Source organism: Fukomys damarensis, unplaced genomic scaffold (genome assembly GCF_012274545.1).
Source record: "Fukomys damarensis isolate Sample0158 unplaced genomic scaffold, DMR_v1.0_HiC HiC_scaffold_12, whole genome shotgun sequence".
NCBI lineage: Eukaryota > Metazoa > Chordata > Mammalia > Rodentia > Bathyergidae > Fukomys > Fukomys damarensis.
In genome coordinates, this window is record NW_022900924.1 from 198,092 (window position 1) to 212,628 (window position 14,537).

The following is a 14,537-nucleotide window of genomic DNA, read 5'->3' on the forward strand; positions in this document are numbered from 1 at the left end:
CCAGTGATATCTTGTCACTTGCTCTCAGGACACTCCCCCCCCCCTCAGGGACTCCTAAACAGATGTGACCCCAGTGCTGACCCCATTGTGCTCCGTGGCAGCTTGGTCAAAGACTGTCAGCTTTTGAGGGTACACTCCCAGAAGTGTCAAACTACAACTCCCAGAGTTCTCCTGGTCCCAAAGGGGCGGGACTTCCTAGTTCAGCCCCGCCCTGACTGGCTGCGCTTTGTTCCTGCATCTCCGGACCAGGTGAGAAACTGGACGCAGCTCACACTGGAAGAGTGTACTCTGACCTGAAAAGATGTCGGGTTCAGCGTTGGTTCCAGAATCAGCACCCCTACCCCTACTGCCAGCTCTGGCTTTCTGTTCCTGAGGTTACAGGACAGCGTTACCCAGGGACTCCAAACGCTGTCCTGCCATCTTCTACCTCCTCCTCCAGGAAGCCTGACCTGACCAGTCAGCTTGTGTCCGGCCTGTCTGGCGGCTCTGAGCAGCAGCACTTCAGCAGTGAAGCAGACCACATCTGCTGCCAGATGGCCGCTGAGCACTCAAGAAGTGGCCGGGAAGCTGACGGACTGAATTGTACACTGTGTTTAGTTTTAACTAATTTAAATGTAAATAATCCCATGTGGCCACGGCTACTGGATTGGACACTGTAGCCCTGGATCCCACAGACTCTTGGCATTCCTGTGGGTGGATTTTTATCCACTGCGTGATTTACCTGCTTCTTAGGGGTGAGAACCAGTGTCTTCTTTGAAATGTTTTCCCTCAACACCACACCTTTACCCAGGCCAACCGCGCCCCCATACTTCGCCCTCTGCCTAGCTGTTATCTGATTAATGACAGGTCCCTCGGCCCTCGGCTTTAATGTCACTCCCTCCCAGAAGCCCTCCCTGACTACCAGTGGAGTGGGAGGAGATGCAGAAGTCCTGATAAGCAGGTATTGCACTGTAGTACAGTTGCCCAGTTTGCTCTGTCTCACCTGCTACAATGTGAGTCCCCTGAGGACAAAGACTAGCATAGAACAGAACTCACACTCAGTTAATATTTTTGGAATTCGGTGTTGAATATATGTTTTTATGTGATCTGATCCAGTGTCTGGCTGACAATAATGGTACTAATGAAACTATCATTTAGTAAACCAAATACTTTGCCTTGCTGTCTTATTAAATGTCACAATACTACTATGAGATATGATCTATCATTATCTCCTTTTTTTAACAGGTGAAGAATCTAAAAGCTCAGAGAGGCTAGGTAAATTGCCCAAGGCCACACAGCCAATAGCTCAATCTGATTCCCCTGGAAAACAGAGTCAGAGATAAATCTTATGTGATAATTAATGCTTTACTGGGACTATACTCTCAGGCCAGGAAGGGGCTTGAAGGAAAGGGACTTGGAAACAGGGAAGAAGAGACAGCAAATACAATGTATGCCCTACAGGGACGGCCTCAGGGTCTCAAGAAAACGCAGCTGGGAGTTCCTTCACTCACTCAGGGTGTCTCCAGAGAAGCCATGTGAAGCTGATCACTCCAGGGAGAGGGCAAGGATATCTTCTCTGGTACCTCCCGCCTCCTGTCTGCACTGGTCGCGATTGGACCCAGCTGTTGCTTGCATCTGGATCAGGCCACTGTGTCACAGGCAGCCACAGGGAAGCCCTTCCTGCTCAGAGAACAAAGAAAGACCCAGAGCTGCCTCCCTCAAAGGCTCAGGCCAGGTCCACTTGGGCAGCAGCTGAGGGTGTTGGAAGACATGGGCATGACACAGTCCACGTCCCTGCGGTCGGAGGCCATGGATGCTGGACAGTGGCCAACACCACTGGTGGCCCGGAAAGACTGAGCGCAGCACACCTGAAAAGGTGCGTCCGCCAAAGCTGACAAGTGATTGAAAGAAAAATAAATAAATATATAAATAAATGAAGCTGGGCATGGTGATGCACAGCTATGACCCCAGCAGTCGGGAAGCTGAGATAAGAAGATTGCCCCGAGTTTAAGGACAAACTGGGCCATATAGAGAATTGAAGGCCAGCCTGAGGAGACTCTGTCTTAAAAAACAAACAGATCAATAGGGTTGGGGGCATCCCTGGCCACCACGTACTTCATAGCTCCATTTTACAGGTGGAGAAACTAAGGTCCAGAGACGCAGAGGTGCTGTAACTGAGGTCGCACGGAGGACAGGTGGCAGAGCAGGGACCTGTGCCTGTGTTTCCGGCTCCATTGCGGTTTTCTACACCTAACTGCGATCCTCCTGCCTCTGGCAGCACCAGCATTTCCTGAGCAGTGGGGTGACACCTTTTATTCTCACCGGCCAGGGAACCATCCCTCCTCTGCAGACAGTACTTAAGTTTTCTTCCTGGAAACCCATCCTCCACCCTCAGTCCAAAGAATTCCAAGTGCATGAACCTCAGGACATCCCTACTCTAGCCCCATATTCAAGCCTTAGCCCCAACCCCAGGACACAGGAAGTAGATCTAGCCAGTCAGAGCATCCTGTCTGCCTGGCCGCAGCGATTGGCTCATGAGTAAGCACGTGATTCAAGTTTGTCCAGTGAGACTGCATCTTGTTCCGTGAGAACGAATCAGTGCAACTCTTGTTGCAAACATGTAACAGCAGAGTAAAAGAACTTTCCTTACTTTGGAGTTGCTGAGCCTGAGAATGTGAGATTGGAGCCTTCTGAGGCAAACAGTGTTAGAATCTGCTTGAGAAAACTCAGCTGAGAGAACAGGAGGAGAGAGAAGGGAGAGGGCGAGGGAGATCCACTTACGTGAGCCAATAAATTCTCAGGTCTACTTGAACCAGTAGGAATTGCCCTTCTGTTATGTACAGCAAAAGGTGACACAGTACAAGCACTTACTCTGCCAAAGGGGTGCTGGATGCTGAGGACAAAGATACTTAAGACACAGTGCCTGATTCTGGGAAGTTCAAAGCTCACGGGGAGGTCCTGGGAGAGATACAGAAAAATATGTAAGCCAGCTCCCTGCAGTAGAATTAGGAGGGCAGAAAGAGATAACAGTGGCCAGGTTTCCTGTACCGTGTGTGATCCTAGGCCAGTTACTCCCTCTCTGACCCTTTCCTACCCAGGAAACACCCTGCCCTCCCCACCCCATCCCCATCTGGAACTGGCTTTTCCCTCATCACCCAGCCCACTAAGCCACGGGCAGCACAGAGCTACTGATTTAAGGAACAGAGAAGGAAAACACACTTGTCACATGCCTGGGCTTTGTTCCCTGACCCACACATTTCCCTCAAAGGCAAAGGGACCTTTGAGGGGCGCTCAGATTTGTGCCCAAAGCATAGCTTAAGCCCGGAGACGTGCTGGAGCATTTTCACCTACAGTGTGCTGCTCCAGGAAGGGCCACCCAGGTGAGAGGGGCAAGCAGAGGAAACGGGTGGCGGGGGGGAGGTCCCAGGCACTGCCCAGGGGCCAGAGTGGGCCTCAGGGGCCCAGGAGCCCTGACGTCTATCCAGTGTGTGTGTGTGTGTGTGAGTGTGTGTGTGTATGTGTGTTTTCAAGCCTGCATAGGGCAGTTTCCTCTCTCCTCTCTCTCTCTGAAGATTGAATCAAGGACCTTGCACTGAGCTACATCCTCGGGCCTTTTTGTTCGTTTTTTACGTTAGAGACAAGTCTAAGTCACTAAGTTGCCTAGGATGCACTTGAATTTGCAGTCCCCCTGCCTCTGCCTTCCAGAGTGCTGGGATTACAGCCATGTGCCACCACACCTGGATACAGCCATGATTTTAAATCATGTTTTCCAAGGAATCCATCACCTCCAAAAGGTTAAATCCCACTGGTCTAGGGTGCAGCCTTTTTTTTTTTTCTTTTTTTTTTCAAACATTGAAATTGAGGATCGGAGCGGTTGCATAACTTTCCCCAGGTGACACAGCTAACCTGCTTGGGATAGAGCCAGAACCTGGACTCGCCAGGCTGCGGGGCTGGGAGAGTAAGACAAGAGATGCAGGTGAAAGGCCTCCCTGGTCCCCTCCGGCCATAGCCAGAGCTTGGCTTGGATGGGGCTACAGGCCAGCATGAGGCCTTTCCCCTGTGCCTGGCTCCCTCCCTGCCTGAGGGTGGAGCTGGGCCTGTGTCCTCTGCCCATCCCTGAGCAGAGGCCAGTGTGCAGCTGAAGAAGCTTCCCTCAGCGTCCCCTCCTCCTGGACACCTGCTCTTCCTGTGGGTTCCCAGTTTTGCCTGTTGCCGGCTCCCCCGCCCCAGGTGCCTGTTCCCAAGCCATGGAGGCACCTTCGCCTCCTGGCCTCCTCTCACCCCAGCTCTACTCCACCAGCAAATCCAGTCTGACATTCTTGCCGTCATGGTAGATGCAGAATCTGAGCATTCTTGGACCCCCTCTCTGCCTGCCGGTCCCCCAAGTCCCGCCTGACCGGGACTCACCTTCCCTTCCACTTGATCTCCACCCAGCAGCCCGAGGGGACCTTAAAGACTTGAGTCACCAGGACCCCCACTCAAGACTGTCGTCCAACTCCCATCCGTTCTTAATGAACAGCCGACTCTTGCCTTCTGGCCGGCCCACCGCGCTCCCCGCCCTCGTGCCTCTCCATCACATGGGCCCCATTGCTTCCTGCCATGCGCCACGCACACACTCACTGCAGGACCTTTGCTCCTGCTCCTCTGTCTTCCTGGAATTTTCTCCCCCGAACATCCACATGGCTCTGCCTCACCTTTCCGGCCCTTGGTTCAAAGTTCAGCTTCTCAGAAGGTTTTTCATGACCATCCCTGGTCACCTGACACCTGTGTTCAATGCTTCGTCTCTGTCTAAGGCGCTGACTTACCCATGTCCAGCTAAGGTATTATTCTGTCCTTACCGTCTCTCTTTTGCAGTGGGGTGGGGGTGGGGGTGTTTTCTTCACTGTTGAATACCCAGCACCTAGATTAACTCGTGCGACATAGTAGATGCTTAATAAATACTTGCTGGATGGACGAGTGAGTGGACAGATGCGTGTGTGAATAGACAAATGGGCAGAGGGACAGATGGGCGGTTGTGCGGGCCATATTATTGCATCTCGTCTGTCTTGCCCACAGAGCTCTAAGCTCCTCTACAAAGGGGACCATGTCATATTCACCACTAGATCCTCAGGGCAGAGGGTAAGGGATGACTGGGCTGAGTGCATCGAAGTTGAGTAAATGAATGACAAACACGTTACAGCTGAGGACAGGAAGTGGGTCGGGGGCTTAGCATGACATATCAAGTTCTAGCAGCCACCTTTAAACTCCTCAACCCCAGTTCTCCTCCTCAGCTTCTTCTGGGGCTGACTTGGTTCTTCTGGGACCATTCAATCCCTGTCCAGAGCTTTTGGGAGACTTAACTGGGATTTGGACTTTCAACTCCGCCTTAAAATCACTTTGGGTTTAGGACTGAAGGTCCGGAGCTTGAGTCCCTAAGTTGGAGTCCCAGCTCCGTAATCACTTTCTGAGTCTCACTTTTGTCACCTCTACAGTGGGACTGACCACCCACCTCATCGGGTGGCCGTGAGGTCCACATGAAGTGAGCCACTCCAAGTGTTTAGAAGGGAGCTTGGTGCACGTTCAAGAAATAGCGACTACTTCGCCTTGCAAGCGGAAGGTCCTGAGTTCAATCCCCGGTACCAAAAAAATAAAAAGAACAACAAAAAGAAATATCAACTATTTTTTTAAAAAACTGAAATGTGGGCCAGGGATTTAGCTCAGTGGGTGCTGCCTCCTGCCTCACATGCACAAGGTCCTGAGTTTAATACCCGGTCCAAAAAAACAAAGTTAAATGTGATCTAGGCATGGAGGCACATCTGGGGCTGAGGCAGGAAGATCACAAACTTGAATCCATCCTGGGGCAACTTGGCAACTACTTAGAGAGATCCTGTCTCAAATTTTTTAAAAAAATCAACAAAGGGCTAGGAATGTAGCTCGGTGCAAAGATCCTAGATTCAAACTCCAGTACTGAAAAAAAGAAAAAGAAGAAGAAGAGGGGAGGAGGGAAAAGGGAGGAAGAGGAGGAAGAGGAAGAAGAAAAAGAGAAAGAAGACGAAGAAGCAAGGAGAAAAGTATTCCATCCATTTCGAGCTTCCCTGGGTGGGTTCCAGCTAACTGGAGTCTGGCCAGATACGGTTTCAGGTTATAACGCCTCATTTGGGTTTCTGGGCAGCTGTTTGATCGGCATGATTTTCCCAGGTGACATTGAGCATTATCTGGAGAACAGAATTCTTTCCAAGGTCAGAAACACCCAAAGAGCCGCTGGTGCAGACGGAAAGGCAAAATCACAGGTCTCGGTGGACTCAGCCCCCACCCAGCTTCCTGGCTGGAGTTACACCCCTGGGACCCTGCCAACCACAGGAGAGGCTGATTTTGGGGTTGGGGGAGGCTCGCCTTCACCTAAGGGACAAAAATCTCCCTTCTTGGCAAGCAGCCAGGCAAGTTTTTCTAATTTCAGAGCAAAAAGCTCAAGCAACATGACCCTGCCTGGGCTTATCTGTCCCTCCCCCAGCAACATCCAGGCATTTTACCCCTTCCAGTGATGACAGCAGAGCAACCTCGGCCTCCAGTTTCCAAAGACCTGAGGTGTCCCCATGTCAGGGAAGGGGAGATCTGGGCCTCTCTGTTGCTTTCTACCACATCCTCCCACTCAATGAACACAACTTACCTGGTCCGAGATTTATGATCTTTTTATACAGGTGGAGAAGCTGAGGCCTAGAGCAGTCAGTTAACTTGCCCTGGGTCCCACAGCTGGGAAATGGTAGAGTGGCTCATCAGCCTCCAAACCCAGGATCCCAGCCATGTTGAAAGTGTTGTCTGGGCTCTGATCGCCAAAGTGAAGCCCAAGGTCCTAAGCAATGGCCCTGGAAAGTCTAAGTCAGTGCCCTTGAGAACATTGGCTCTTCTGGGTTGCCCTCTTGCCGTCAGGTGCAGGGTGAGCTACTGGCCAGCCTTCAGGCTTAGCTGAGTCATCTGAACACCTCTATCATAATTTGGAAAGGACTTGGCTTTAAACCAGTGGCATGCCTGGTGTGGTATGACTTGTCCTCTACCACCGTTCGTGGGTTGGAAACTTACTCCCCAACTGCTTCTGCTGGTGGTTTCTAGAAGTGAGAGTTTGGAAGATTATTAGGTGTAAATGAAGTCATGAGCACTGGGCTCCCATGATGCACAAATGGCTTCATGGGAAGAAGAAGAGAGACCACAGCTGACATGCTTACTCCATCTCACCAGGTGATAAGTCTATGCCACGCGAGGCCTCACCCGATGCCAAGCAGACCCTGGTTCTGGGCTCTGAGACTTCCCACCTCCAGAAGCACGAGGCAAACACTTCTATCCTGTATAAGTCACCCAACCTTGGGTATTCCATTACAGACTAAGACAATGCAAAACAAAAGCAAAATGAAACAAATACAGTGGCAGCCCAGTGACATTCACACATGCTTGGCAGGCTCTTGCTATAGACTGAAATTCTAATGTCCCAGGTGATGGTAGTAAGGTACGGGGCCTTTGGGGTCTGCCTGTAGGAAGCTCCACTGAAGACAGATAAGAGATTAAGTACAGCAACATAAAACAATCCAGAAATCATGATGCTTAGAGCCCATGGTGGGAAGCAGAACGCAGTACACAAAATAATATCGTTTACATCAAGGAAAAATGAACGCCTACACAGTAAACCAGTTTTACAAAAAATACTTCAAGACACAATGATTTTATATATATATATATATATATATATATATATCTCAATCACACTGGCCATAGTAGCTGTAATCCCAGCTACTTGGGAGGCTAAGACAGGAGGGTCACAAGTTTGAATGACACCATCTTTAAAAAAACTTTTGGCAAAGGCCCAGGATCTAATGTGGCAGAAATAAAGCAAAAACAGGGCCCAGGATTTAGCTCAGTGGTTCCACTGCCTGCCTCGCAAGCACAAAGACCCAAGTTCAATCCCTGGTACCAAAAAAACAAAAAACAAAAACAAACCAATGCTGCACATCAAACAATTAACAATGGTTACTCCCTGGAAGGAGATAGCTAATGGGTAGAGTGGCCTCTGAAAACCCAGCATGCGTGTGTGGACAGAAGCAGCCTTTCTGCCCAGGGCAGGGTTGCTGGCAGAGAAGGAAGGAATAGATGAACAAAGCAATGAATCAATGAATGACCATGAGGCCCCCGCAGACCACAGACGATGCGCAGTGAGGAGGAGCTGGGGTGGTCAAGGGACCGTCCGAGCGTGGACACTGCCCCTGGGACCTGGAGGCTCATCTTCCAGAGGTGCCGGCCCCCGGCCGTGCTGTAGCTGTCGGCTCCTCCTACGGCCTCGCCAGGCAGAAGGGGGCTGATGCCCAGGGTCTGACCCTGGCTGGGGACACCTTGTCCTGCTTTCTCCACCACTCACCTTGCCCTTGACCCCCAGGTCCCGGCACCCTCATGGTGAGCGGCACGAGGGTAGCCCTGGGGCTCTCCCTGACCTGCCTCTTGGCCCTCAGCCTTGTCTCCCCTGCCTGGTTCCAGACACCCACCTTCTCCTTCGACGCGCTCACCTACTGCTCCCAGCCTCTGGTTGACAGCTGGAATCAGAGCTGCACGACCTTCAGTTCCCTGGAGGACGTACCTGACACTGCCTGGAGGGTGAGACCTGTGCCCATAGAGCCGCTGGTCCTCAGGGAAAGAGGCTGGCCTCCGGGGGGTGGGATCTGAGGGTCCTTTCCTGCCCCTCAGTGTCCCAGCATCTATGGGCACACCTTCAATCTCCCTACAACTGAGCACACGGGCTTTGGAACACCCATGGCACTTTGCAAAAATGCCAAGTTCCAACTGGACCTCTGTCTCTGCAGATGTGTATTTGTTTTACTTAGCAAACACCCAGATGATTCCAAAGGTAGCGGCCAGCCCAGGTAGCACCTTTGTGAGGATTAAGAAAAAGCATCTCTTCTTCCAGACAACACACTGCCATCTGCTGGAGAATCTCTGTAACTAATGTGCAAATCTACGACGACCCCAACTGCTTCTGGAGTTGCACAATGTGCAACCTGCACTTGCCTCCCTGGCCACCTGCAAGCAGGGCTGTTTGAAAATGAAAGCTAAAGTGCTATAATCCCTATTACAATGCAAATTAGTAAAACCAACAAATGGGGAGGCCAACAATTGATACCAAGTCCAGCGCCTCTGAGGAAGATCACACAGCTTTCAAAGCCCATCACAAAGGAGATGTCACAGCACCGCCGGCTCTCCTGATGCTGGGGACACGTGGCGGGCACTTAGTGGAGGTGTGCACAGTGCTCAGCCATCTGGATCTGGCCCTAGCATTTACTGCTGTGCATCCTGAGGCCAACGACTCCAGTGCTTCTGGGACTCTGCCGCAGGCAGCCCGTCCTCCCCTCATGTCCCCAGCACGTCTCCGCTGTGACACTCCTGTGGGGCTGGCTCCTGTTAGCCTCCAGCACAATCCTCCTCCCGTCCTGGGTCCCAGGCCCCAAAGGGCTGTGCCCGAGGAGGGGGATGCAGGCAGCAGCAGGTAAGTGCTCTGGACACGCTTGTGGAGTGGATGAGTGAGTGAGGCCGAGTGGAGTCTGGTCTCGACACAGATGAGTGCAGGGCTGCAGAGTATTCTTGACACAGAAGGCAGGGGAAGAGAGGATGGCACCCAGTCCTGCTTATCTGTATCCCTTTGTGTCTCATCCATCCAACTTACTTTGTGCAGTCTTTACTGGGCTGCCCTATACAGTTGGGTTGGTTGTACACTGCATGAGCACACCCAGCCAAGAGCTGAGAAGATGCCGAATAGAGCCTGTGCTCCATTTTCCCCCACGGCTGGGAAGGGTCACTTTTCTCCAATGTACACACCACCTCTACAGGCGCCAGCCCAAGCTCGGACTGCAACCCTCCTGCCATGAAATGACCACCTCTCACCCCTAGCCCTCCCAGGGCACCCCGCCCCCTCCCCTAGTGTGTGTGCCTCCTGCCTGACAAATGGGTCCCACTGAAATGAAATCAGATCACTGGGCCAAAGGGCTTCTACACCTTCCACGGCACGTAGTGAGATCCACCCTCCTTACTGGGCCTCTGAGGTTCTGTGACCCTGCCCCGCCTTCTCCAGCCTCATCCCAGCCCCCTGTTGGGCTGGGTGTGCTCCCCACATACCCTGGGCTCCAGGGCCTGCTGCAGAAAGGCTCCGTGAGGGCAGGCGTCACTGCCTCAGTCCCCTCGAGGCCCGCTCTTCCACACCTCAGGGCACCTGCTCACTCCAAGACAGCACATCTGCCTCTCCCCACCGCCAGGCCAGCTCCGTGGGTGTGGCCACACGGCCAGCTGCCCCACAGCTGCTGCACCACCCACCTGGGTGCTGCACAGGTGCCCCTGGGTGTCTGTCTAGTCACCGAAGACACAGCCCTTCCTTGTAACTGGCTCCTGGTGCCTATGGCAGGGGTGGAGCATCCAGTTTTTACAATCTGTCTTAGTCTGTTTTGCGTTACCGTACTGAAAAGGCTGGGGCTGGTTATAAAGAAAAGAGGTCTACTTACCTCATGGCTCTGGACGTCCAGGTGAAGGGGCTGCCTCTGGTTCGGATTGGTTTTGCAGTCCTGGGTTTGAACCCATGGCCTTCACGCTGAGCTACATCCCCAGACATCTCACATATGTAATTTTTCAAATTTTGAGGCAGGGTCTTGCTAACTTGCTGAACTACTCAGCAATCGCCAAGTTCAATGGGCTTGAACCTGTGATCCTCCTGCCTCAGCCTCTGAACAGTGCTGGGATTACAAACACAGGCCAGCCCACCCCCAGAACCCCACACAAGGTATCAGTGAACAGCAACATGGGAATACTTCAACCAGGTTTTAACATGGTCAATGTCATGTGAATGAATGTGTCTTCACAATTGTAAGGGGACCAGTCAGTGGGATTCCATACATTTCCAGTATTATGCAGTCGTCACCACCCTCCACACAACTCTTTCGACTTGTAACCCTGAACCACTGTACCTCGGAAACGGTAACTCCCCATTCTTTTCTTCCCTTGACCCCTGGCGACCACCATTCTCCTGTCACTGTGGGTGTGACGACTACTTCGGCCGCGTGGAATCATGCTTTCGAAAGCTCGTATAACCAGGGCACTTCAGGGAGCATAAGGTCCTCCGGCCTCCTCCAGGTTACCACACGTGTCTGAACTGCCTTATTTTCCCAAAGCTGCATGTAGATCTCAAAACAACTGGCGACCTCCTATACACACTTTTGTCAACTTGAAAATAATGAACTAGAACTCCCCACTGAACGTCGGCACCACATTTTCCTCATCTGGTCATCTGTTGCTGAATGTCTGGGTTGCCTCCATGTTTTAGCCACGTGAAGATTGCTGGTTGATCTTGGGTGAGCCTGATTTTAATTCTTTTGGGTGTATACCCAGAAAGGGAATGGCTATGTCACATCGCAATGGTTTTTCTTTTGAGGAACTATCATATTTTTCCACAGTAGCTGCATTTTATATAACTACCAATCATGCACAAGGGCTCTGATCTCTCCCCATCCTTGGCAATACCTTTTTGTTGTGGTGGCAGCTGACAGCAGTCATTCAACTAATAGGTGTGGGTGGTATCTCATTATAGTTTTTATTTTTTGGTACCAGGGATCAAATTCAGGCCCTTGCACTTGCGAGGCAGGCAGTGGAACCACTGGGCCAAATCCCCAGCCCTCATTATAGTTTTGATTTTCATTTCTCTAGTAACTAGGGATGTACCTCTTAATGTTTCTTTCTTCTTGGTCCTGGAGGATCAAACCTAGGGCTTTCGCACTGAGCTACATCTCCGGTCTTTTTAAACATTTTTTGTATGAGAACTGCCCAGGGTAGGCTTAAACTTGTGACCCTCCTGTGATGTAAGCCACCACACCCGGCCACCTCTAGCAGTGGCGATGACTCGTGCACGGATGGGTGGATGGTGGGTTGGTGAGGACACGAATGGCTGGGTGGACACACTAATGGAATGACGGACACACCCATGGAAGGGCACATGGACAGTAGGTGGATGAAGAGAGAACGGACAGACTGCAGTATGGCTAGTGCAGGACAGGAATGGATGGATGGGTGGGCTCAGGACGGAGGCCTTACGTGTGCAGATGGAGCCGTGGGTAGATGGGTGGATGCATAGGCGAGTAGGGCAATGAAAAGAACGAGCTGATTAGGAGATGGTTTCGCGGAAGGATGAGTGTGTGGAGGGCGGACAGCGGGGTGGATGGGTCCTGAGATGAGACCAGCCTGGTGACCCCGACGGCACCTGACCTCTCTCTCAATCTCCAGCGCCGTCACCACTGTGGGCCTTCTGGTTTTCCCAGGTAGCCTGGCCTCCCCATTCACCAAAGAAGCCTGCAAGTGCTCCTCCATGTACCATGGCGGGAAGTGCAGCTCGGCTGGGGCTACGTGACTGCCACCCTCAACACCACCCTGGTCGGGCTCCCGACCATCACTGGATGGCTCTGCACAACCAAGGTCCAGGGGAGAGCCATCGTCTTCTCCAGTGACACAGAGAGACTCATTCTCATGCCAGAAACCATCCAATACAAACCTCCCGGGAAGGAAGGATCAAAAGAGCCCATTGCGAAGAAACCATCACACATAGACATATGCAGCAGGGTAGACTGGAGCCTTGGTAGCCCTTCTTCACCCAGTTTGGAATATATACCTGGCTACAAAGTGTCACCTAGTCTCTTCTACACCCAAACTTGGCCTGAATGCAACCCCACCCGGAAGTAGTTAAAATTACCTTTAACAGTCCGTCCCTTTAGAAGAAACAGTTACAGGTGGCTATCAGAAGAGCAGTTTTGGCCATCAGCTGTGGTTACCAAACAACACTGGCTAACAAAGTAACAATGAAAAGCCTGTAGAGCTGGGTGTTTTAATCAGATAAACCATCACCCTAGGGCCCCTCTTAAAAACTGTTTGCTTTCACAGGTGCAGAGGTGTTTATTCCTTCTGATTCTTACTGAAGAGATGCTATTTGACCTATAAAAATTATGACTAGTCTGTAGTTACAAACCTAAAAACTGTAAAAGGGTTACTGTAATTCAATTCGGCCAAATACATCTGAATGCTGTGACTTCTGTGTGCCCATCTGCTCAATTTCTGACTGGTTGCAACATCTACAGCCATTTTGAGGTCAACAACTTTTTGTTCTTTATCCCTATTTTGATTTTTAAAGTATCTACACCTACAACTTAAGTTGGCTAATAGATAAGGGTCTTCCAACCAAGCTGCCAGTTGATCAAAATGATGTCAAGACTGGTTTTACAAATGCAAGGCATATTGTTGTTGTCTCTGTACAGTAACGTGGGAGTCACTGGTCGAAGATAACGTGCTAATTGTTATGATCTGGTTCTCACAGGTCATCTGACAATTTTGTTAAGATAATTAAATGGGGATCCCATAGTCTTGGGGAGACTGCTGGATGAGACTCTCCTTGATGAGAAAAGGAGCAGCTGCCTGCACACATGTATTCCAGTCTCTATTCACAAAAGGGACCTCAAGAATTTTCCATAGCCTTATGGGAGACATACACCCCAAAACACTGTTAAACACACACTGGCTATCATCAAAAGATTAAGTTTTCTGTGGGTAAAATAGTAAGGTTTTCTTAGTAAAAGATGCTCTTGGCACAAAACTGCCTCACCCTCCCCACCGCTGGGATCAGCACATCTGACTTCTAGGAAGTCGGGGATACGATTTCTCCTACATCGCTACCTCACATACTGAATCAATTGTCTGAGCTTGGGACCACAGACACTGGTCGTGCAGCTAATGTGCATTAACCTGGAGGTTTCTGGTTAAGAAAGAAAATGACACTGCTTCTTCCTAGGCAACATCTCCTCCCTCCCCGGGGGTTCTGGGACCTCAGGCCTGGACGGAAGGGAGGGAGGAAGAGGAAGCAAGCTGGCCTAGCACTGCAGGAAGGTTAGGGCCCCAAACCCTGCACAAGAACTTCTCCAAGGCCCCTGACCTCCTCCAACCAGAGGGATCATTCTAGATGAAAAGAAAATGGGATCATGGTTTCACAGTGGAAGGGGGAGAAGGTAGGAGGCCTTCGCACTGCAGTCTTGGTCCGCAGAAGCAGCACGATCCAAGCGGGAACTGTGGGCAGAAACACCACCAAAAATGCCTTTAGCTACAAGAAATAAAAGGTGGCAGGAGGAGAGCGAGATGGAGGAGGAGGAGAACCTCAGAAGGGCAGAAGAGAAAGAGGGCAGGGAGAGGACGGGACGGAGAGAGGAAGCAGGAAGAGACCGCAGCTGCCTACCCACACGGGAGCAGGAGCGGAATCACGGCACCGTGACTTATAAGCCAACACTTTCCACACCGATGCACATTCAGACCCATGTGTTTAGGATGAAGCCTCTCAGAAGCAGAAACGATCATTTAGGGCCCCCCCCCGAAATACATCATTAGTAGTCCAGCCTAGGCAACCTAGTGAGGCCCACTGCCAGGAATTTAAGAAGGGCTGGAGCGGAGCTTAGTGGTAGACCACTTGCCGAACATGGGCAAGGCTCTGGGTTCTATCCCCAGCACTTTTCCTTTTTTTTTTTTTTTTTTTT

General features: G+C 51.2%; 1 protein-coding gene across 1 annotated transcript; it reads left to right on the forward strand.

Annotated features, from left to right (window-relative positions):
* The first annotated feature begins 7,947 nt into the window (after window positions 1-7,947).
* On the forward strand, window positions 7,948-12,872 carry Tmem211 (transmembrane protein 211). The gene is given in 4 exon segments (XM_010604137.2): window positions 7,948-8,619; window positions 9,268-9,478; window positions 12,219-12,353; window positions 12,356-12,872. Coding segments are annotated over 4 exon segments (924 nt in total). The 5' UTR covers window positions 7,948-8,391; the 3' UTR covers window positions 12,706-12,872.
* Window positions 12,873-14,537: the final 1,665 nt, after the last annotated feature.